General features: G+C 39.5%; 1 protein-coding gene across 16 annotated transcripts in view; it reads right to left on the minus strand.

Moving 5' to 3' along the window:
- The window catches only part of MLLT10 (MLLT10 histone lysine methyltransferase DOT1L cofactor), a 228,829-nt gene that overhangs the window by 23,559 nt on the left and 178,844 nt on the right, over nucleotides 1-26,426 (minus strand). For all 16 annotated transcript variants that reach the window (XM_021943935.1, XM_031652461.1, XM_009214071.4 and 13 more), the window contains one exon: nucleotides 6,527-6,705. In XM_021943935.1, the coding sequence (XP_021799627.1) occupies nucleotides 6,527-6,705 (179 nt within the window). The remainder of the gene's footprint in view (nucleotides 1-6,526; nucleotides 6,706-26,426) is intronic.

A 26,426-nucleotide genomic window follows, 5' to 3' on the forward strand; every position in this document is an offset into this window, starting at 1 on the left:
TCATTAGAAAATATAACTTACCAATTATATTCTGAACTGTGGCTATATTTCAAAGATTAAAACCTATTTCCCTAAGAAAAATTAGATAGCATAAATGCCTCATTATGCAGTGATGTTTTAAACTATGTATTTGATAATACAGCAATGCTGCACATAGAATGCAAGGACTTGAATGTTTCTAGATCCAATTTATATTACTGTTTGAATTGCAGAACACAATATATTTGATTAGAAAAGTTTCCAGGAAAAACATGAATGAACATTAGACATGGATTAGGGAACAATGGAAAGTTTCACATATTCTCCAGCTCAATTCAAACTTTATATTTACTAAGAACATATTCTGATAGCAGACCCATTTCTGTGTCAGCTACCACCAGCAAGGCTTCAATACTCAGCATGTGATGAGAGGTGAAACAAAGTGTGAACAACTTTCAGGTCCCATGAGTAGGCTGACTGTTGAAGCTGTCAGGTTCAATTGCATCATTCCACATTATTCAATGCTCCAAACTGCTCCCTAATTGTTAGGAGCTTAACGTATTCAAAACCATTGTTTAGGCTAATGCCAAAATGCCCCACAATTGAGTTTCCATAAAGTAGTAGGAGGGAATGAAGTGTAGTTAAACCATCACTGAACACTCATGATCAGACAACAGGACTGTATAGATTAACCAACCAATTCTAAGTAGGTTTCTTAATTGGTTAATATCAATATGGGTCTTACCTTTCTGGGAAAAAATTACTTTAGGACAAAGGCACCTCTGAAATAATTTTGGAACTGGAAAAGACCTTAATCCACAGCTGAACCTATAATGGCTAAAATTCATTTATCTATGTTAGCATGAAATTATATGAGTTTTAACAGAAATTGTGAATACTATTTCCAATACAGAAAGTGTTCCCATACAGTTTCTTTTCTCACTGGTAATCAGGCTGAAAAGTAACAACTGAAGTCATAACCATGAATTGTAAAGTATTTTATGGTCTGCATTTGAACTTCATAAAGTATCTGTACAGCAGGTACAATAGGTATTTAAAGTATTCCCATTTTACATATGGAAACACTGAGGCTCACAAAAATTAAAAGACCTGCCCAAGGTTATATGAATGAGTAGCAAAACTCCTGGAACCCTGGACTTTTGCTGACTCAAATTTCTGCTCTTTTGCATTGCATCACACAAATGGACACAGTAAAACTGCTAACAATGTTTTCCAACGAGGTACCTCTTAGCATAAGAGGTACATAATTGGGAAATTCATTTTAACAGTAACAATTAGTAATAAGAGAGCAGGCTAAGGAATCAGGCTGTCTTAATTCCAGACTTACACATATGTGACAGTCACTGTGACTGAACCTTTTTATCATCTGATAACAAGAGATGTTACCAAGCTTATAAAAACTGACTGCTCAGAAAGGTAATTTCCTTAAAATTATAAGCCATTATATTATTTAAATCAGAAGACATTTACATTCTGACTAATTAAGTATAAACACAAATGTCACCCCAAAAGTCAGCTGAATCTGCCTAAGAAACTAAACCATTTTCTCAAGTAGAATTTAAGGTCCTTATTAGACATCATCTGAAAAGAAATCGGAGACTACATCTAAGACAACTTCCCCTACATAAACACACACATACATAATAATATTGGAAAACAAAATATCCAAAGCTAATTGAGATGAAAGTGTCACAGAAATCTGCAAAACTCTAGTCAATAATTGTATCTTTTTTTTTTTTTCTTTTTTTGAGATGGAGTTTGGTTCTTGTTGCCCAGGCTGGACTGCAAAGGCGCGATCTCAGCTCACCGCAACCTCCGCCTCCCAGGTTCAAGCAATTCTCCTGCCTCAGTCTCCCGAGTAGCTGGGATGTAGCTGGCATCACAGGCATGCGCCACCACACCTGGCTTATATATATATATATATGTGTGTGTGTGTGTGTGTATATATATATATATATATTTTTTTGTAGTTTTAGTAGAAATGGGGTTTCCCCATGTTGGTTAGGCTGGTCTCAAACTCCTGACCTCAGGTGATCCGTCCACCTCGGCCTCCCAAAGTGCTGGGATTACAGGCGTGAGCCACCGTGCCTGGGCAATTGTATCTTTAAAATATCAAAATATGCCCAGGCGAGGTGGCTCACACCTGCAATCCCAGCACCTTGGGAGGCCGAGGTGGGCAGATCACAAGGTCAGGAGTTTGAGACCAGCCTGGCCAACATGGTGAAACCCCATCTCTACCAAAAATACAAAAATTAGGCAGGCGTAGTGGTGCACACGTGTAGTCCCAGGTACTCAGGAGGCTGAGGCAGGAGAATCACTTGAACCCGGCAGGGGCAGAGTTTGCAGTGAGCCAAGATTATGCCATTACACTCTAGCCTGGGCAACTGAGTGAGACCCCGTCTCAAAACAAACAAACAAAACAACAACAACAAAAGAAACACGAAATATCTGCATTTACTAAATATCACATAAATAAACCTTGGAAGTTTACTTTACTTTAAATGATGTTTAAGTCTACATCATTTTGTTTAACAGTAACACGGGATAGGACAAGAAGCCATGATTATCACATGAAGATTGTATTTCAAAAGCAAAACTCAGAAAGTAGGATGTAACAGAATGCAATTACATTTCACTGCATTCAGTCTTAAGTTCTTCTACTAAAGAAATCATCCATCAAACAAAAAAAACACCTGCATTCTCCCAAAGACAGAACAGAATGACTGTAGAACTATGAAACAGTGGGATTTGAAAGGCGAAATGAAAAATTAATGACACTCCTACAAAAATGAATTTATACCTCTACTCCTGATCCAACAAGGGCAGAGCACATTATTAACAGTCACATGGACAGGAGTCCACTCTTTCCGCAATGTTAAGAAACTACTCTATTACTGATACACTAGTATGTAGTAAAGCAGGCTTCCTATCAATTATTTGTGAAAGAACCATTACTCTAAAAACAAGTCTGTTGAAAGGAAAAAAAAGGCGGGGGGTGGGGGTGGGCGTGGTTTAACACTTAAGAATATAAAATATAAAATAGAGGCCAGGCGCGGTGGTCCACACCTGTAATCCCAGCACTTTGGGAGGCCGTGGTGGGTGGATCACCTGAAGTCAGGAGTTCGAGACCAGCCTGACCAACATGGTGAAACTCCATCTCTATCAAAAATACAAAAATTAGCCAGGCGTGGTGGTGGGTGCCAGTAGTCCCAGCTACTCGGGAGGCAGAGGTTGCAGTGAGCCAAGATCGCACCACTGCACTCCAGACTGGGTGACAGAGCAAGACTCCATCTCTGGATGGAAAAAAAAGGAAGAAGAATATAAAATAGGTTTATCAAACAGTTTTTTAAAGTTTTTTCCCCCAAAATTTGTGCTATCAGACTCCCCCCCACCCCCAATTTTACAAGTGTCTCCTTTTCCCCCCAATTAAAATCATAAATCAACTTATTCTAAGTTTTTAACTTCTACTAGCCCTTCCCAATCTTAGCTCCTTTACCACTTTCCAGGGAACAATTCTTAAGATACCAAATAAGCCAATGTAGAGGTCTGTTTACTTAAAATGTGTATCACAAAAAGCAAAATGACCTCTGGATTTTATCCTGCTGGCACCAATCCAATCAATAAAAACTACTTTCATTAAGGGCTTGGGGGCACAAAACGGTATTCAAGTTTAATATTTCCATTATCTATCAATATTATTAAAGTTTTTGCTTGCAAGTGTGATGGTTTTCTTAATAGTTGTGGTAAGACTTCTAGGATTCCTTTTTTTTTTGTTGGGGGGGAGACAAGAGTCTGGCTCTGTTGGTTGGTCCAAGCTGAGGTGTAGTGGCGCGATCTTGGCTCACTGCAACCTCCACTTCCCGCGTTCGAGCGATTCTCCTGCCTCAGCCTCCCAAGTAGCTGGAACTACAGGTGTGAACCACTATACCCGGCTAATTTTTTAATTTTTTAGTAGAGACAGAGTTTCGCCATGTTGGCCGGGCTGGTCTCAAACTCCTGACCTCAAGCGACCCACCCACCGTGGCCTGCCCAAAGTGCTGGGATTACAGGCATGAGCCACCATGCCTGGCCTAGAATTACATTTTAAATATTGATAATTTTTATTCACCCATTTATCTTATTGCATTGCTCTCAAATCAACTACTTAGAGCAACCCTAAATAAAACACTACGATGTGACTATCTAAATACAATTAATGTATGACTTGAAAACAAACAGGGTCTATATGAGAGTGAAACAGGAATAAACTTTATCATTTTGAAAAAAAAGATTCAACTGCTAAGTGTCCTATCAATTTTAAGAGTCCTATCAATTCTATTTAAATATTTCTGTATCCTTTCTTTTGCACATTGCCTAGAAAATTTCACATTTTTCACATTCGACACCATTATTATTGTCTCAGGCAGCTAAATTGAAGTAGTTCAGCACTCACTTCAACTGAGAGGTCAACGTGCCTCAGTTGCCTGGAGACTGATGGTTGCTACAGCAGCACCAGATAAGCCAGGCTAAATAAGCTTCAGCTTGAAGACAGAAAGCATTTACTGCTGAACAGAAACGCAGATGCAGGTATCTCAGTACACAGCATGTAAATCTAACTGGATGATCACATTTGTAAGAGACCCATCTTTCTGAAAACTGGAGAGGGGATTTTAATTGAACTGAATCCTGGGTTACTTACAACTAAGGTTTCTTTGTTCTTCAGATGAGTCACATGTTAAGTGGAATTTTGCCTCTAGCTATAAATTTCCCTTCACTACCACTTCCCTAATGCCAACCCCCTGGCTCACAAACATAATGAATGAGAAGAAATGAGGATTTTTGCTTAATTCAGCTGGGAATTAACCAGAGAATAATTAAACAGACTTTTATAAAGACAGAAAAGAAAAAAGCACATTGAAAATGTTCATGTGAGACTTTGTCCAAGGATATAAAACTATCAACAGCATATGGTTACACTTAATTAAAAGAGATAAAACCATTTATAAGAGCCATTCTTTCATTTATCCTTTCACCCTCTCTAACCCCAAACCCCTGTTATGGCTACCTCACTTTTAGTGAAATGAACCACAGAAAAACTCTGCTAAAGTAGTCAAACTCCTTTAACTCAATTTGGGAGGTTCACCAAATAGTTCACTTTCAACTTCAAAGATGATACTACTAAAATCATGCCACTGATTTTCTGTGCTGAACTGTCTGGGGTTGATTCTAATACGTAATTTTAATAGCAACTGCTTGCACTGTGCCATTCACACAAATGCATCAAAATAACCTAATGCTGTGCTTGCTGGAAAAGCATATGTATCCTAACGACACACGCAATGGAAATTATGCACACATCCATAAAGCTTAAGTTGACAGGAACTTATAAACAACTATTTTAACTAGTTGTTCATTATTAGACATTTGTCCCTGTGATCATTTTCTTGACCATTAAAAGACTACTAGAGCTTTGGAGAAATGAAAATAAAATTATACATAATTCCAAATAAATAAAAATATATATTTTGGAAATCTTAAATGATTATCTCTGGGGAAGGGGGGTGTAATGCAGGTGGGTTGGGTACAGCTTTCCCCCTGCACTGTCCTGTTTATAAAACAGGATTACAATTTCTTTTATTTGACTCTTACTTTTAAAACATCTTGGCCAGGGGCGGTGGCTCACACCTGTAATCCTAACACTTTGGGAGGCCGAGGCAGGCAGATTACCTGAGGTCAGGGGTTGAAGACCAACCTGGCCAACATGGCGAAACCTCACCTCTACTAAAAATACAAAAATCACCTAGGCAAGGTGGCACGCGACTGTAATCTCAGCTGGTCAGGAGGCTGGGGCAGGAGAAAGCACTTGAAACCAGGAGGCGGAGGTGCAGTGAGCCAAGGTCACGCCACTGCACTCCAGCCTGGGTGACAAGAGTGAGACTCCGTCCCCAAAAACATCCTATAGACTAGGCCACCTATCAAACTACAAATCTAAAGTCAGATAAAAGGGGTACACAAATGGAAAAACCTGTATATTCATCATTATTTACAATATTTACAAACACTGTTCTCTCCCACTAGGAGGAAAACTGTCTAGTGCTTGAAGCGATCATTCAGTCTTTTAACCTATATTCTCCTACACTGTTTTTTTTTAAAACTTTAAAAAGATTTCATATATTATTTGTGTAATTTTAAAAATTATAAAAGGAATTTTAAAAATCACAAGAGTCCAAAACTGGCTCATATTTTGTGGATCCTACTTTTTTAAAGAAAAAATAAAAGCTCCTCTGAAATTATATTTTATATCATTCGGACAAAATTTAAAACCCAGAAATTAAGAAGAATTAGTTGGTGCCCATACATTCATCCATCCTCTCTCATGAATACCATGTAAAAATACCTATCATTTTCACTAACACATTACTACAAATTGAGATATTTCATAAATTCCTGTAGAAGGCCCTATTTCATTTGTTTGTCCTCTAATGAAACTCACTTTAAAAATGAGAAACCCACCTACTACCTCTCACATCATAGTGTAACAACTTACCTGAGTTGTAGCAACAGCAGGGGCTGCAGATGACACCGCTGAGGGAGAGAGTGCTCCTACTTGTTGCAAATGCCCAGAAGACTGCTGAGGTAAGTGAGAGCTGGAGACAGGAGTACTAGATCCCGAGCCAGATACTACATTTGGAAATGATACTGCTACATCATTGCTGTTATAAATACCTGCAAAAAAAACCAAATTTTATTTAAATATAACTTAGCAGTCAAATTTGTTACAGACACACATAATCAGTAAACTTGCATTTCCTCCTGGATCCCTCCTCCAATTATAAATTTTATTGTTGGTATTTAAAAAATATTGTGCTAGTACTAAACAAATAAACACTGACTTTTCATGAAGCGGTTCTCTAAAAGAACCTACACCATTTTTATTTAGCAAAAAGGCTTTTGTTAAAAGCAGGGCATAGCAGGAAGAGCTTTGTAAAAAATATATAATGGATTTTAGGAGTTTCTAAGACCAAGAAAACATTTCTTAAGTAGAGGAATGAAGCAATTAGAGTTCCATAAAAATCACCTAATGGGCCTTCCAAAAGGCAAATACTAAGGCCCCAGAAATCATGACTGAGAAAGTCTGAAGTAGGAAGAGACCTTGTTCTAGAAAGGTGACAGGGTAGAAATTAAAATGGAATAGGCCCAACTTGAAATTCAGAAACCAACAGAGGAGCTGATGACATTGGTGGGAGACAGGCGTGGGAATAAAGAATGTTGGTAGATTCTAGAGACATTCCAGAGATAACACAGACAGGACTTTGTGACTGACTGTATGGGAAACCTGCAGGGATAGGAGAGGAGGGAGGATTAAGACATGATGAACTGGGCTATGAGTTGGCAGCTCCATTTACTCCAGAGAACATAAGAGGTGAAAATCATGGGAGACTTGATGAAATCACTTTGAGAGGAACCATGGGGATAAAAGCCAGAAATAAGGTGGGAAATGGAAGCTACTCATTCTAGAAAAGAGGATGGGGGGGGGGGGGCCGGGGGAGGGGAGGATGAGCATAAGTTAATAGGAAACAAGTTAATTTTTTTAGAAGTGCTGATTTTTAAAAAAACAGAAAATCATGCTCAGCATAGACAAGGAGAGGCTTTCAGGATAAAGAAATGGGAATATCTATAAACCAGCTGTTTTCAACAAGGGGTGATTTTGTAGGACATTTCACAATACCTGGAGACATTTTTAGTTATCAAGCCTGGAAGGTGCTACTGGCATCCAATGGGTATAGACCAGGGATGCTACTAGACATTTTACAATGCACAGGACAACCTCTATAAGAAATAACTGGCCCATAGTGTTAATAGTGTGGCGGCCAAGAAAACTTGCTATAAACCAGAGCTCCTGGGAGGCCAAGAGGGAAGAAGAGCCTGAGACTCAGGTACAGAAACAGAAGGAAAGAATGAACCTAAGTGGGCTGTAGAAAAAAATATATAAATAAATAAAAATTACCAATTGTAGCCCTAGAGGGCAACAATAATCAGTAATTTATATCAACAACACAATTTACTTTGTTCTAAAGCACATCAACATAGCCCGGACAACAAAGGGAGATATTGTCTCTACAAAAAATAAAAATTAACCAGGCATGGTGGCACACGCCTGTAGTCCCAGCTACCATGGGGACTGAGGTGTGAGGATCACCTGAGCCTGGAAGTTCGAGGCTGTAGTGAGCCATGCTGTGATTGCACCACTGCACTCCAGACTTGGCAATAGAGCAAGACTCTGTCATAAATAAATAAATAAATAAATAAATAAATAAATAAATAAATAACGTTACTGACATATAATAAATTAAAGTACCTACAATCTTATTCAAACAGGGAAAACAAAACAATTGGGATATTTTTAAAGGCCTTAGAGCTATAATTAAGGCTTCGAGATCTTTTTTATATCTACAGTTTCTCCAGAAAAAATATATTCATTTAGCCAATGCATTCATACTCCAAACATCATTGAACTCATTATTTGCCAGGCATTATTCTAAGCCCTGGAGATAAAAAGGCATTCAAGATAGGTAGTCTTTGCCTTCAAGAAGTTGCGTAGAAAAAAAAGGCATTACAAACAGTTGTGAAGAGCACTACAACAGAGACATCCTCAGGGGGCTAGGAGCACAGAAAAAGAGGTATCTAATTCAGACCTGGAGTGAGAAAAGTGGTGAGCCAAAAAACGTACTGGAAGAGATGTTGTTGCTTTTCAGGCTAATTTCTTTTCTATCTTTTGTTTGTTTCCTGAGTCTTTTGTTTGTTTTCTGAAACAGTCTTACTCTGTCATCTATACTGGAGTGCAGTGGTGCAATCATAGCTCACTGCAGCCTTGACCTCCTGAGCCAAGCGAACCTCCTGCCTCAGCCTCCCAAGTAGCTGGGACCACAGGCGAACACCACTACACCTGGTTTTTTTTTTTGTTTTTTTTTTTGTTTTTTTTTTTGCGGGGGTAGTCGGGGCAGTAAGAGATGGGGGTCTCACTATGCTGACAAGCTGATTTCAAACTCCTGAGCTCAAGTGGTCCTCCTACTTGAACCTCCCAAAGTGCTGACATTACACGCATGAGCCACCATGCCCAGCCTCAAGCTAGTTTCTTTTTTGAGATGAAGTCTCACTCTATTGCCCAGGCTGGTGTGCAGTGGTACAATCTCGGCTCACTGTAACCTCCACCCGCAGGTTCAAGTGATTCTCCTGCCTCAGCCTCCCTAGTAGCTGGGATTACATGCACGTGCCATCACCCTCAGCTAATTTTTGTATTTTTACTAGAGATGGGGTTTCACCATGTTGGCCAGGCTGGTCTCAAACTCCTGACCTCAGGTGATCTGCCCGTCTTGGCCTTCCAAAGTGCTGGGATTACAGGTTTGAGCCACCACACCTGGCCTCTCAAGCTAATTTCTAAAGGCACTGCAGAACACAGGTGAAGGACGGTTTGGGGAAGAAACATGCAGTAGAGAGCAGGATAAATTCTAAGGACTTGGTGACTACTTAGACCTGAAAATTCTATTAGACTAATAGAACTTGGTGACTAATTAGACCTGAAAAATAAAAATAAGGGTAGAGTCACCAATGACTCTTAAGCAGCAGTAAGTGCATGTAGTGATACCATTCACTGAAACAGGAACAGCAACTGAAAGCAGTGTTTGGTTATTGTACGCAAGTAACTGTGCTAGCATAAGAACTCAATGAAGTAAATATTACTCCCATTTCACATATGAGCAAACAGAAGTTTAAAGAAATAAAGTAACTTGCTTGGTGAGCTAGTAGGTGGTGAAATATTGATTCAAACTCACAGGTGTCCTATAAATGAAATCACTTCCTAATACAAATTAGAAGTTCAGGGTCACGGTCTTTGAGATGCCTGTGGGTGACAGAACTCCTATATATAGCACACAATGGGATAAGCCTAAAACCCAGCAGAAAATTCAGATCTGAAGACAAATAAAATCTAGGAGTGAGAAGCATGGTAAGTTACAGTAAGTAAACTTGCAAACTAAAAATACTTACTATTGGTCTGCACTATGGTTGAAATTTTAACCAGTTGCTCATAATTATCATACAAATAAGCAATTTCCCATTAAGAATTCTAGATGTCTAATATCTCTTGAAAAACTGAAGATTTGCCAACACTGGATACTATATTATAAAAGAGCAGCAATATGACCAGAGCTCTGAACAGGGCATGGAGACTTTAATCCAGCATCTCCATCATCCCTGACCATGTCACTCATTTATGTTACCTACGTGGCCCCATAAGTATTTTATTTACAGCTCTTGATATGAACACAATGGTCAAGGCCAAGGAACAAAAATGGGATCACCCAGGGAAAGTTTTCAGCATGATCAACAGAAGAGAACCAAAGACAGAACCCTAAATAACATTACCATTTAATGGGTAAACAAAATTAGATCACAAAGGGCAAACTTAGAAAACTAAGATAGAGAATCTTATAAACTGCTCTAAGAATTTCAAAGGAATGGCTGGGTGCAGTGGCTCAGGCTTGTAATCCCAGCACTTTGGGAGGCCAAGGTGGGCAGATCCCTTTGAGCCCAGGACCAGCCTGGGCAACATGGTGAAATCCTACCTCTACCAAAAATACAAAATTAGCTGGGTGTGGTGTCAAGTGTGGTGGTGTGTGCCTGTAGTCCCAGCTACTTGGGAGGCTGAGGTGGGACAATTGCTTGAGCCTGGGAGGTTGAGATTAAGCCGAGATTGTTCCACTGTACTCCAGGCTCAGTGACAGAACAAGACCCTGTCTCCAAAAAAGAAAAAGAAAAAGAGAGGAAAGGAAAGGAAAGGGGAAAGGGGAAACACAGGAGAAAGGAAAGGAAAGGGAAAGGGAAAAGGAAAAGGAGAAAGGAAGAAAAAGAAACAAGTTTGGCTGAGAAGGACAGGAAAGAGCATGTTAATGAAGTGATTATTTATAAACCTTATATTCCAAATAACACATAGCAGAGAAAAAGATATGCATTTTTAAAGGTTGCTACTCCATAGATAATTCAACAAATACTGAGTTTCTATTGAATTCAGTGTTTTCAAAGTATCTTAGAAGATAAAATACTGCAGTCAGATGCGGTGGCTCACACCTGTAATCCCAGCACTTTGGGAGGCTGAGGCAGATGTATCACCTGAGGTCAGGAGTTTGAGACCAGCCTGGCCAACATGGCGAAACACATCTCAACTAAAAATACAAAACTTGGCCGGGCGCGGTGGCTCAAGCCTGTAATCCCAGCACTTTGGGAGGCCGAGACGGGCGGATCACGAGGTCAGGAGATCGAGACCATTCTGGCTAACATGGTGAAAACCCGTCTCTACTAAAAAATACAAAAAACTAGCCAGGCGTGGTGGCGGGCGCCTGTAGTCCCAGCTACTCAAGAGGCTGAGGCAGGAGAATTGCTTGAACCCAGGAGATGGAGGTTGCAGTGAGCCGAGATCCGGCCACTGCACTCCAGCCTGGGTGACAGAGCGAGACTCCGTCTCAAAAAAAAAAAAAAAAAAAAAATACAAAACTTAGCCAGGTGCATGCCTGTAGTCCCAGTTACTCGAGAGGCTGAGGCAGGAGAATCACTTGAGAGGCGGAGGCTGCAATAAGCCAAGATCACACCACTGCACTCCAGCCTGTGCAACAGAGCAAGACTCCATCTCAATAAAAAGGAAAAAAAAAAGATAAAATGCTGATTATCTAGTTAATCTGGAAGTGAAAAGTGTACTACACAGGGAGTCTCCAACTTCTAAAATTAGAAGACAAAAGTTAGCTGGAGGCAGCATGCCGAAATTGAAACAGCAGAAGCTTTTGACTTAGACAAAACTGGGTTCAAATGCTGGATCTGTCACCTATGTGACCCTTAATCAAACTACTTAACCCTTCTGAGCCTCCATATTATTATTCTCTATAAAACAAAGATAATGGCTACCTTAAAGACTTTTTGTGAGATTTTGAGAATATCCATATAAAAAAGCTCTAGCAATGCCTACCACAGAGTAAGTTTCAATAAATGGTAGCTAGAGCCATTCTGGTGTTAATGCTTTCATTAAAAATGTACCTGTAAGTCAGGAAAGTACAATGTTTTAACTACCAGGTCCTCCAATGTCTCTACTACACTTTGAAAGCTGCAATTACCATCACAAGATGCAGCAAAACATCTTGGAAGAATAATATTGAGAAGCAAAATCATGGTGATTAAGGATCTTCAATCTCAAAACTTAAAATTGTTTTTATATTATTACATCAACCTATACTTACATAGGAAATTACGCAGCTAAATGTGCAATCCAGTAACCACACTATGGAACAATATCTGGTACTCAGTTTACTGGTTAAAAAAAAACAACAGAGCAAAATGTTCTTTCCTATCAAGGCAGGAAAGCTTAAAATTCTAAATCTTTCTTTGAAAATGAAAATAAGTATTCCCTTCAACTTTCTTGCTCCTCAGGTAGGACTGGTACAACATCCACCTTAAATTCTTGTGTATCTGCTTTCTATTTAACTTCACTCTATTTTTCATCTTATTTAAGTCATATACTGTTTTTAACTAAAATCAAGGTGGTATTCAATTAATTAAATAATTGTTTAATTAAACAATTAAATGTTACAATGCATGAGCTCTAGGAAAATACACTGAAATTCATCTGTTCAGGATAGGGAGGAGAAACAAAGCTGCAGAATGATACAGAGGGTGGCAATGACATACTGATTCCTTCCTTTCCTTCCTTCCTTCCTTTCATCAAACAAATATTCAGTAGATATGAGGAATCAGGCTAGGAGCTGGGATAATGTAGGGAGCAAGAGAGAATATTTTAGCTCTCTGGGAATTTACAATTTAAGGAGCGAGGCAAACATTAAAACAAATACATGAATATAAATTCCAACACATACTATAACAGAAGAGAAAAAGGTACCACAAGAGTGAAATATTAGGAAGCAAGAAAGACCTGTCTAAAAAAATATTTAAGACAAGGCTTAAAGGTTAGGTAGGTGTTAACTGGACAAAGAGTAAGACAGAAAATCTTGTTCAAAAGACCCAGAAATATTGAAAGAATTAAAAACAGGTAATTCAGCTAAAGCCTTGTAGAGAGGCTGGTAAAAAGACAAAGCTGGAAAGAGGGGAAGGAACAGATCATAAGGCCTTGTGAGCCATGTAGAGGTGTTCAGAATTTTTGCTAAGATCAATAGGAAGACACCAAAGGAAAATAGTAGGACTCACTTTTTTAAAAGATCATCCCTCTGACTCCTATGTAGCAAAAGGACTGACGGGGATGCGTGGAAACAAAGATATTTTTTAGGAGGCTATTTCACAATTTGGATTAAAAATTATGTCCCACCAGACAAAGATGGTAGTAGTACTGAACAGGGACAAGGACTTGCAGTGCATCTAGAAGTTAGAATCATCTAAACTTGATGACAAATTAGATTTGGTACAGGGTAGAAGATGATGAGTCATGGGTTTCTGGCTAGTGATTAAAAGTGCCATTACTAAGGTGGTAAAAACTGGAACAGGAGGAATGGAAGTTTTCTTAAATGCCAGCCTAGGACCACGTGTTGAGGCTCTCCAACATTTCAAGGATGGGTCCTGGAAGAGGAGTTCATACAGAAAATTGACACCAGTGAGATAAGAAGAAAACCATGACTGTGGTGTCACTGAAGCAAAGAAAGAGAGCCTGACGAAAGAGATGGCACTGACTTCTCAAATGCTGCATTTTCAGTCCACCAGATGTGAAAAGATGGAGACAAACAGTGATCTCAGGAGAAGAATATAGTATGAGTAGAAGCCAAAAGATTTCTACTTGTTCAGACTTAAGTTTTTATTAGTAAGCCAAGGCAATTACTCAAGATTGATAAATAAGACAGAAGTATACCTGTCTAATGACAGAAATAATAATGTTCACCAACCTGAGTTCCTATTTCCCACTTTCAAACTGCCTAGGAGGTCAAATAAGTACCCATCCAGTGGCTTACTCAGGAAAAAGACAGTGAATGGAATAGTCTTGAGGAGTATTTAACCAAGTAAGTAATTAAGCCTGTAAGTTATCCCTAACCCACATCCCGAGAGACTGAATTATTTATTCTTTCCTAGAGGTTAATATGGTGTGAAAATAGTTAAAAGTCCAAATCCTGCTCCCTTATGCAAATAACCTCACACAACCTCATATACCTCATCTATAAAGTGAAGATGGTACCAACGATTTCATAGGGCTGGGGCAAGGATGAGCTTACGTATGCGAAGCATACACTAATATTGTCCTCAGGCCCCTGATGGTATGTGTAGGCATCAGTCATGGTAGACGTCTACCACATAGTAAACATTTGACAGTGTCCATTATTATTATGAATTCATTATTAAGAATTAAATAGGATTGAGAGAGGGATTTCAAGATGGCTGACTAGAGGCATTTTGTACTTGTCTCCTCCACTAAGAATGAAAATAGTAGGTAATCACAATTTGAACAGATTGTCCAAGAGAAAACACTGGAATTCAACAGAAAACTAATAAGACAAGGAAGGAAAGGGAAGCAAGGCAGCCTGCTTGGTCAGGAGCCAAGAGAGGCTCCCTAATGCAGGAAAAGGACAGGTTAGAGACCCTCAGCTGTCAATGTTCCCACATGGACTTCTGCAATGCTAGCCATGGGAGAGCCCCTAGATCCTTGCAGGCTCTGAAATAAACATAGGGAGCTGCGAGGAGATTGTGTTGACAGCACAGCCACAGGAAAGATGCTTGTGCTGTATCCCATACATGTTCTAAGACCTAAGCAGCAACAGCAAGGCACCAACTTAAGAGTCTTCTCCCCAACAGACTACGCACTGTCCTAGCGCCCAGCAGTGCTAGGACTGAGGCCAAGAGATACACAAGCTGCTGCTCCCAGGGAGGAGGCATGAAGGAGCGAAGCGTGAGCTATTGCATACATGGCTGAGATGTGGGGTACCACTGCTAGGGCTGATGTGTGAGTGTTCCCCATCTGCTGGCCTATGCTTGCCTCCACTAACACGGCCCTGGGCTCTCCAGCACAGGGCAACAGTGTGACCAATGCTGTCCGCACTATCTGAATGCCCCACCCTCAGCCCATGCCAAGTCTGGAGCACACAAGTCCGGAGTACAGGGGACTGCCCAGCGCAAACCAACATCATTAGCACCTGAACACTTGTCCTGGGGATCTGAGGTTAGGCCTACCCACACCCTGCTGCTACTGCCACAGCTGGCACCTATCTGCACGTACCATCTGCAGGCCTGGAGACTGGCCTGCCCGGCCCATTGTAGCCACCGCCAATACAAGCACACTCTTCCTGGGATCCAGAAGGTTGTCCCATCACTGCAACTGTCCACGAGCACTACATTGGCTGGCCACAGACCTGAGAACCGTCCAACCTACAGAGCCAACTGCTACCGCTACTGGCATCTGAGGAAGTATGGGTCTCCACCTAGAGGCACAAGAATCAGCCTACCTGGATCCACTAACACCAGTACCAGCATATGCCACCCTGGGCCCAAGGTCAGGCATGCTTGGTCCACCAATGTGGTGCAAAGGCTGGTCTACTTGGCATCCTAGTCCCCAGCAAAACTTCACCACTGCCTCCACTAATAATTGCACCCTAAACCACTGAGAAAAATCACAGACACTGCTGATACTGTTTAAGCCAAATAAATCATCCAGAGATTACATGACTGCACAGATTCAGAATCAAAACTACAGTGCCTACCCAAGCAACACCATAGATATATCTTCAAGAAAACGTTCTCCCCTATGAAAGCAAATTTTAAAAAATTGGGAGAAGCTATTATCACATCAGATGCACAGATACAACATACACAGGAAATATTAAAAAGCCAAAAAAAGGCCGGGCGCAGTGGCTCACGCCTGTAATCCCAGCACTTTGGGAGGCCGAGGCGGGTGGATCACAAGGTCAGGAGATCGAGACCACGGTGAAACCTCGTCTCTACTAAAAAAATACAAAAAATTAGCCGGGCGCGGTTGTGGGCGCCTGTAGTCCCAGCTACTCGGGAGGCTGAGGCAGGAGAATGGCGGGAACCCGGGAGGCAGAGCTTGCAGTGAGCTGAGATCCGGCCACTGCACTCCAGCCTGGGCGACAGAGCGAGACTCCGTCTCAAAAAAAAAAAACCCCGAAACAAAAAAAAAAAAAAAAAAAGCCAAAAAAAAAAAAAAAGAGAGAGAGACGCCTCCAAAGGACACACAATAATTCCATACCAATAGATACCATTAAAAACAGTTTTTAAAAATACTGGAAAAATAATTCAAAATTTTAATACTAAAGAAGCTGTGTGAAATACAAAATAATTCTGAAAATACAAAGAAATAAGAATGGTTACTCAGGACATGAATACTAAATTAACCAACGAGATAGATATATAGAGAGAGAGATATCGAGAGAGAGAGAGAGAGAGAGAGAGAATTTAAAAAGAACAAAACAGAGGCTGGGCGCGGTAGCTCACGCCTGTAATCCCAGCACTTTGAGAGGCCAAGGCAGGCAGATCACTTGAGTACAGGACTGCAACACCAGCCAGGCCAACATGGCAAAACCTCATCTCTACAAAAATACAAAAATCAGCCAGGTGTGGTGGTACATGCCTGTAATCACAGCTACTTAGGAGGCTGAAGCAGGAGAATCGCTTGAACCTAGGAGGCAGAGGCTGCAGTGAGTTGAGGTCACTTTAGCCTGGGCAACAGAGCAACACTCCAACAAAAAAAAAAATCAACTGAAATCCAAAATGTATTCAGAAGTTTCAACAATAGACTAGATCAAGCAGAAGAAAAAAATTCATAACTTGAAGCCAGTCTTCTGAAATAACCCAGTCAAAATATAGTGACCAAATATTCCAATAATATGGAAAACCAATTCATCAAAATACTAGATGAAAACTTCCCAGGTCTGGGCCGGGCATGATGGCTCACGCCTGTAATCCCAGCACTTTGGGAGGCCGAGGCAGGTGGATCACGAGGTCAGAAGTTCAAGATCAGCCTGATCAACATGGTGAAACCCTGTCTCTACTAAAAATACAAAAATTAGTTTGGGGTGGTGGCATGTTCCTGTAATCCCAGCTACCTGGGAGGCTGAGGCAGGAGAATTGCTTGAACCCGGGAGGCTAAGGTTGCAGTGAGTGGAGATCATGCCACTGCACTCCAGCTTGGACGACAGAGAGAGACTCTTGTCTCAAAAAAAAAAAAAAAAAAAAAAAAAAACCACTTCCCAGGTCTGGCAAGAGAGATAGACATCCAGATATAGGAGGCTCTAAGATCCCTAAAAACAATGCATAAATTTAGGTCTTCTCTACAGCACATTCTACTCAGGTTGTCTAAAGACAAAGACAAAGAATTCTAAAAACAAGAGAAAGGCATCCAGTCACCCATAAAAGAACCCCCCATCAGACTAACAGATGTCTCAGCAGAAATCTTACAGTCAACAGAGAAGGGGATGATATATTCAAAAGTGCTGGAAAAAAAAAAGAAAAAAAAATCTTTCAGTCAAGGATATTATATCCAGCAAAATTACCCTTCATAAATGAAGGAGAAATAAAGTCCTCCAGACAAGCAAAAGTTGAGGAAATTCATCACCATTAGACCACCCTACACGAAATGCTCAAGGGAGTTCTAAACCTGGAAGCAAAAGGATGACATTTGCCACCATGAAAACATAAAAAAGTACAAAATTCGCTGGAACAAAGCAAAAACACAAAGAAAGAAGAAAGAAAAGGACTCATACCACCCCTACAGAAAACCACAAAACCACAATGACAAAAAGAAAGGAAAAGAATATACAAAACCACAAAAAAAAGTTAACAATAGGACAAAAACAAAACCTCACATATCAATAATAACCTTAAATGTAATGGATTAAATTCTCCACTTACAAGATATCAACTGGGTGAATGAATTAAAAAAAGATCCAACTATTTACTGTCCACAAGAAACACACTTCACCTGTAAGGATGCATACAGATGGAAAGTAAAGGTATGAAAAAAGATATTTTATGCAAAGGGAAACCAAAGGAAGTAAGCAGGAGTAGCTATACTTACATCAGATAAAAGAGATTTTAAGGAAAAAAAAAAAAAAACTGTAAAAAAGATTAGGTCATTATATAATGACAAAGGGATAAATCCAGCAAGAGGATATAACAATTCTAAATATACATGCACCAAACTGGAAAATTCAGATTCCCTAAAGAGAGGGATAAAAATAGTGAGAGACTTCAACATTCCACTGTCAACATTAGATAGATCACTGGCACAGAAAATCAAAAAACAAACACTGAACTCCAACTAGACTTTAGACCAAATGGACCTAACAGACATTTACAAAACATTTTATCCAACAACTGCTCTCATCAGCACATGGAACATTCTCCAGGACAGACTATATGTCAGGATACAAAACAAATCTTTAAAAAATCAAAATCGTATCAAGTATCTTCTCAATTTACAATGGAATAAAATTAAAAATCAACACAAAGAGGAACTTAGGGAACTACACAAATACATAAAAATTAAATAACATGGCCAGGCACAGTGGCTCACACCTGTAATCCCAGCATTTTGGGGGGCTGAGGTGGGCGGATCACGAGGTCAAGAGACCAAGACCATCCTGGCCAACATGGTGAAACCCCGTCTCTACTAAAAATACAAAAATTAGCTGGGCGTGGTGGTGGGCACCTGTAGTCCCAGCTACTCGGGAGGCTGAGCCAGGAGAATCACCTGAACCCGGGAGGTGGAGGCTGCCATGAGCCGAGATCATGCCACTGCACTACAGCCTGGCAACAGAGTGAGACTCTGTTTTAAAAAAAAAAAAAAAAAAAAAAGAAGAGAAACAAGAGGGGAGGGGAGGGGAGGGGAGAGAGAAGAGAAGAGAAATGAAGTTAAATAACATGACCAGGTGCAGTGGCTCACGCCTGCAACCCCAGCACTTTGGGAGGCTGAGGTTGGTGGAATTCCTGAGCTCAGGAGTTTGAGACCAGCCTGGCTAACATGGTGAAACCCATCTCTACTAAAAATACAAAAAATTAGCCAGGCATGGTGGTACATGCCTATAGTCCCAGCTACTCAGGAGGCTGAGGCAGGAGAATTGCTGGAACCCAGGAGGCAGAGGTTGCAGTGAGAAGAGATCGCATTACTGCACTCCAGCCTGGGTGACAGAGCAAGATGGATCTTAAATATACATATATTTTTTAAAATAACACAATCCACCATTGCGCCAATGAAGAAATTAAGATGAAAATTTAAAAATTTCTTGAAACAAATGAAAATGGAAACAGCAAAAACAGCACTAAAAAGTTTATAGCAGTAAACATCTACATCAAAAAAGTAGAAAGACTGCAAATAAACAATCTAATGATGCACCTCAAGGACTAGAAAAGCAAGAACAAATCAAACCCAAAATTAGCAGAAGAAAAGATATAATGAAGATTAGACAAAAATAGAGACCCCCCTCTACACCCCCCAAAAAATCAATGAATTGAAAAACTGGTTCTTCAAAAAGGTAAACAAAATTGATAAACTGCTAGCTAGAGCAAGCAAAAAAAAAAAAAAAAAAAAAGAGAGAGAGATAAGAACCAAATCAGCAAAATCAAAATTGAAAAAGGAGCATTACAACTGATACCACAGAAATACAAAAGACAGCAGAGAATATTATGAATGCTAACAAATTGGAAAATCTAGAGAAAATGGGTGAATTCCAAAAAACATACAACCTACCCAGACTGAATCAGGAAGAAACAGAAAGCCTGAACAGACCAACAATGAGTAATGAGACTGAATCAGTAATAAAATGTCTCCCAACCAAAAAAAAGCCTAGGACTGGATAGATTCAATGCTGAATACTAACAAATGTATAAAAAGGAACTAATACCAATCCTCCTCAAAGTATTCCAAAAATTCAAGAGAAGGGAATTCTCCTTAACTCATTCTACAAGGCCCTGACCAGACAAGGATACAACAACAAAAAACGAAACTACAGGCCAATATCCCTAATAAACATAGATGCAAAAATCCCCAACAAAATGCTGGCGAACCAAATTCAACAAAACATCAAAAGGTAATACACTGTGATCAAGTGGGATTTACACTTGGAATGCAAGGATGGTTTAACGTAATAGACATCACATCAATAGAATGAAGGACAAAATCCATATGATCATCTCATAGATGCAGAAAAAGCATTTGAAAAAATTCAACATCGCTTCATATTGAAAACTCTGAAACTAGGCACAGAACGACCATTCTGCAAAATAATAAAGGCCATATATGAGACAAACTCACAGCTAACATTATACTGAACAGGGAAAAGCTAAAAGCTTTTCCTCTAAGACCCAAAACAAAACAAGAATGCCCACCTTCACAACTCTTATTCAACATAATATTGACAATTCTAACCAGAGCAATCTGCCATCAGAAATAACAGGCATTCAAGTTGACTTCCATATGGAAGTAAAATTCGCTACTTTGCAAACTACACGATCTTATATGCAGAAAACCTAAATACTCCACCAAAAGACTATAAGAACTGATAAATTCAGTAAATTTGGAGGATACAAAATTAACATACAAAAACCAGTATTGTTTCTCTACACCAATAATGAAATAGCCAAAAAAGAAATCAAGGCAGCAGTCCTGTTTACAATAGCGTTTTAAAAACAACAACAACAACAACAACAAAAAACCCACAAACACATTTAACCAAGTAGGTGAAAGATATCTACAAGGAAAATTACAAAACACTGACGAAAGAAATTGAAAAGGACACAAACAAATTTAAAGACATCCCATGCTCATGAATTGGAAGAATCAGTATCATTATAATGACCACACTGCCAAAAGCAATCTACAGATGCAATGCAGTCCTTATCAAAATAACATTTTTCATAGAAATAGAAAAAACAATTCTAACATTTGTATGGAGCCAAGAAAGAGTCAGAATAGCTGAAGTAATCCTGAGCAAAAGAACAAAGCTGGAGTCATCATGCTACCTCACTTCCAAATATATTACAAAGCTACAGTAACCAAAATAGCATGGTATTGGTATAAAAACAGATACCAATGAAACAGAATAGAGAATCCAGTAATAAACCCACTTTTTTACAGCCAATTGATTTTTGACAAAGGCACCAAGTACATACACCAGGGAAAGGATATCCTCTTCCAAAAATGGTGCTGGCAAAATTGGATATCTGTAGGCAAAAGAATAGAACTGTACCCCATTTCTCACCATACAGAAAAGTCAACCTAAGATAGATTACAGACTTAAACATAAGACCTGAAAGTATAAAGCTACTCGAAGAAAACACAGGGAAAACACTTCAGGACATTGGTCTAGGCAAAGATTTTATGGCTAAAACATCAAAATCACAAATAGACAAAATGGGACTACATTAAACTAAAAACCTTCTGCACAGCAAAAGACATAATCAACAGAGGGAGACTAACTGTTGAATAGGATTATCTGCAAAGTATTCACCTGACAACAGACTAACATCCAGAATACACAAGGAACTCAAACAACTCAACAATTAAAAAAAAAAAAAAAAAGATACCATTAACAAGTGGGCAATGGACATAAATAGACATTTCTCAAAAGATGACATACAAATGCTGGGCACGGTGGCTCACGCCTGTAATCCCAGCACTTTGGGAGGCCAAGGCGGGTGGATCACCTGAGGTCAGGAGTTCGAGACCAGCCTGGCCAACATGGCAAAACCCTGTATCTACTGAAAATACAAAAATTAGCTGGGCATGGTGGCACGTGTCTGTAATCCCAGCTACTAGGGGGGCTGAGGCAGGAGGATTGCTGAACCTGGGAAGCGGAGGTTGCAGTGAGCCAAGATTGTGCCACTGTACTCCAGTCTTGGCAGAAAAGCAAGACTCCATCTCTGGGGGAAAAAAAAAAAAGGAAAATACATACATGAAAAAATGCTCAACATCACTAATCATCAGGGGAATGCAAATCAAAACCACAATGAATGAGATATCCTATTACTCCAGTTAGAATGGCTATGATTAGAAAGACAAAAATGACAGATGTTGCTGAGGATGTGGAGAAAAATAAACTCTTCTTATACACTGTCGGCAGGAATGTAAAATTAGTACAACCACTATATAAAATAGTATGTATATTTATCTAAAAAACTAAAAATACAACTTCTACATGATCTAGCAATCCCAGTATCAGGTATTAAAACCAATGTAAAAGAAATGAGCATACCAAAGGGTTACCTGCACTCACATGTGTATCACAGCATTATTCACAAAAGCAAAGATATGGAATCAACCTCAGTGTATTTCACAATGGACAAATAGATAAATTAAGTATGGTATATATACACAATGGAATACTATTTGGCCATAAGAAAGAATGAAATCATGTCATTTCCAACAATATGGATGGAACTGGAGATCATTATGTTAAGTGAAATAAGCCAGGCACAGAAAGACAAATACCACATGTGCTCAATTCATATGTAAGACCTGAAAAACATGGAGACAAAGAATAGAATAACAGATATCAGAGGCCGGGAAGAGTGTGAGGGTAGGAGGGAGAAATGAAGAGAGGTTGTTGAATGGGTACAAACAGTTAGATAGAATAAATAAGTTTTAATGTTCGACAGAAGGCTAGCGTGACTATTGTTAGCAACAATATATTGAATATTTCAATGAAGCTAGAAGAGAAGATCTGAAATGTTGCCAACACACAGAAATGATAAACATTCAAGGTGATGGATACCCCACAGACCCTGACTTGGTCAGTATACATTCTATGCGTGTAACAAACACTCAAATGTCCCCCATAAATAGGTAAATTTTTTTTTTTTTTTTTTTTTTTTTTTTTTTGAGACGGAGTCTCGCTCTGTCGCCCAGACTGGAGTACAGTGGCCGGATCTCAGCTCACTGCAAGCTCCGCCTCCCGGGTTTACGCTATTCTCCTGCCTCAGCCTCCCGAGTAGCTGGGACTACAGGTGCCAGCCACCTCGCCCGGCTAGTTTTTTGTATTTTTTAGTAGAGACGGGGTTTCACCGTGTTAGCCAGGATGGTCTCGATCTCCTGACCTCGTGATCCGCCCGTCTTGGCCTCCCAAAGTGCTAGGATTACAGGCTTGAGCCACCGCGCCCGGCCAGATAGGTAAATTATTACACAGCGATAAAAGAAAATGTAAATAAGCAAGTATCTTTAAAATAAACAGAATAATATATACAATAACTAAACACTTCTGCTGTTAATTAGTCTTCCCTTTTCCTTTGGCAACTAATGAATAAATACAACAGTCTTTATCCTTGGTTTTCCCTTTCTAGACTGTAGAGTATATCACCATAGAGTTAATCCATTCATTACTTAGAAATGGTAAAATACAATTTAAGTTAGACCTTTCTTTCCTGAGACTCTCAGCAATCTCAATGGAATACTGGTGTTCCTAAATCTCTCTAGGCAAGCGTTAACTATTTCATGGGCTGCTCTATTTTTGCTTTATTTAAAGATGGACATTTTTATTCATTATGTATTGCTTCTTTTGACATGATCTATAAAATTGAACACAATCATTTTTAAAATTTGAAATGCATGCAAAAGTAGGAAAAAATCATCAACAAACTTTTCTGTTGTTTTTGTTTGTTTTCAGATGGAGTCTTGCTCTTGTTGCCCAGGCTAGAGTAAAATGGCACAATCTCAGCTCACTCCAACCTCCGCCTCCCAGGTTCAAGAGATTCTCCTGCCTCAGCCTCCCGAGTAGCTGGGATTACAGGCACCTTCCACCATGCCTGGCTAATTTTTGTATTTTTAGTAGAGATAGGTTTCGCCATGTTGGCTAGGCTGGTCTCAAACTCCTGACCTTAGGTGATCTGCCCGCTTCAGCCTCTCAAAGTCCTGGGATTACAGGCATGAGCCACCATGCCCGACCTATTTCTGTCTTTTAATTCTCTAAATTAACTATACACACCTAATAAATTCTCTCTTTTTTTTTTTTTCCTTAAATTGGACAGAATTCCCTTCTGTGGATTATGTAACAATCGACTCTAATTAATGGTATAATAAGTAAAGAAATAAGATCCTCAAAGATGAAACCAGGAAGTCAACTTGTGTAGAGTCTCGCAGGCTATAAAGGACTTTTAAATTTAAACCTAACAGAAAGCCATTCTGGAAAACCAGGAGAGTGGCATGATTAGAATTACGGTTTTATAAGATCACTTTGGCTATAGTGTGGATGACGCCCTGAAAGACAACAGAGCGGAGTCAGGGAGATGACTTAAGTAGCTATTGTAATATTGTAGGCAAAATATTTTAAGTACCAAATTCTGGCCAGAATTATGGAATGAGAAAAGCAGCAGCTCAGGGAATTTCGATACTAAATTTGGATACAGGGAAGCCACCAGAAAACCAAAAAGAAATTGTGGAAGAGATGGACACTCATGCTAAGCATAATGTTACAAAAGCAAAAAAATTTAAAATAACATTAAAATAGAAGGTGTTTCCAAAAGAAGTTCTTAGGCAAAGACAAATCTGCATAAAGGTCATCTGAGATGAAGACTAAAAATACCCACTGACTTGGCAATGTGAGAGCCATTCCTGACCTGACTGGAGTGGTAGTTGTAGAGGTCACTAAAAAGTGATTGAAAAAAATCAATCAATAGGAGAATTTCTGTTTCTAGCAATAACGCAGACCAGACAACCTAACATCCTTCCTAATTAAAATTACCTAAAAATGAGGGTACATGTTCTCAGGATCTCCTGAGGGCTGTGTCATAGGGAAAAAAATACTACCTAAAAACGAATACCCGAGTCCACTAGAAAAGGAAATATCTAGGGGTCAAGAATAAAAAAGGAAACTTGAAGACTTAAAATTCAAAAAATAAATAAATAAATACTCAAAAAAATAAATACTCAAAAAATAAACAATAAAACTTAAAGGTCAAACAGCCTGCCTTAGCAGAGTCAGCCTGTCTCAATAATGTACGAACTTTGGTTTTAATGCCCAAAAGGAAAAGAGATGAGACCTCGGGCCTCTAATGGATGGATGGAAGGATGAAACTGAGATCCTGTTTATATGGCTGAGACTGTCAAAAAGCTACACTTTCAGTGGAAGGGTAGACCACTCTAATAAAAAAAAAAAAAATCCCACACACAGAAATCACCCAAAAACCACATCATAGGGAGAAAATAATAACACTTGTCCAATTTGGTCTATGCTCTGGATAAGTGGTAAAAAGTCTGCCATATGAATTTATAGCCACATAGTCTGTGTTCAAGTAGACTTTGGTTTGATAAATCCCAACATTAAATTAATATAAGAAGGGGCAGGGTGGTGAAGCAAACACAAACTTGACTGAAGGAATATATCCTCAACCTGGGATAAAACGTAAGTTCACAATCCAAAATAAGGAAACATGGAAGCAACCAATCTCCATGAAGACAAATTAGCAGATACGAACACTTAGACTGCCCTCTAAGAAACTTCGAAAATAGAAATGGCAAATAAAGATTATAAGATAAATATTTTAAATAATTAAGAACCTAAGAGGATGCATTTTTTAAATGTGAGAAAAGAACACTCTATATAAAAAAGAGGAACAAAGAATATCTTGCAGTGGTAGGCAGAATTCTAAAGACAGGTTGGTGTTTCCTGTCCCCTAGTTACTCAATGAAATGCTAATCTAGGTACTGCTATGCAGACTGAATTAAGAATATTGGTTAGCTGACTTTGAAACAAATTATCCTGGGCTATCTAGAAGCATCCAATGTAATCACATGAGCCTTTGAAAGCAGAAGAGGAGCTGGGTGCAGTGGCTCACTTGAGGTCAGGAGTTCGAGACCAGCCTGGCCAACAGGGCGAAACACCTGTGATGGCGCACGCCTGTAATCCCAGCTACTTGGGAGGCTGAAGCACGAGAATCGCTTGAACCCACAAGGCAGAGGTTGCAGTGAGCCAAGATCAGGCCACTGCACTCCAGCCTTGGGCGACAGAGGAAGACTCTGTCTCAAAAAAAACAAACAAAAAGAGAGAGAGAGAGAGAGAGAAGGTAGAAAGTCAGTGAAAGATGTGGCAGAAGAGAAAGTGAGAGATGTGGCAGAAGTGGAAGTCAGACAGATTCTAAGTGTGAGAAGGATTCAACTCAACTGCTGGCTTGAAGACGTAGGGATATGTGCAAGGTATTTATAAAAGCCTCTAAGAGCTAAGGGTTTCTTCCGAAGCCTCGATAAAGGCCCAGCTGGCCAGCACCTGGATTTCAGCCTTGCAAGACACTAAGCAGAGAACCCAGCCAACCCAAACTTCTACTGGTAAAATATGATAAATGAAAGCTAACAAATGTGTGTGGTTTTAAGCTGCTAACTTTCTGATAATTTGTTATGTCAGCAATGGAAAACTAATGTACTTACAGTGCCAGAAAGTAAGGAAGCAGTCAAAGAATAGCAGGGATATGTC

The sequence above is a fragment of the Papio anubis genome, chromosome 11, assembly GCF_008728515.1.
Source record: "Papio anubis isolate 15944 chromosome 11, Panubis1.0, whole genome shotgun sequence".
In the NCBI taxonomy this organism is placed as follows: Eukaryota; Metazoa; Chordata; class Mammalia; order Primates; family Cercopithecidae; genus Papio; species Papio anubis.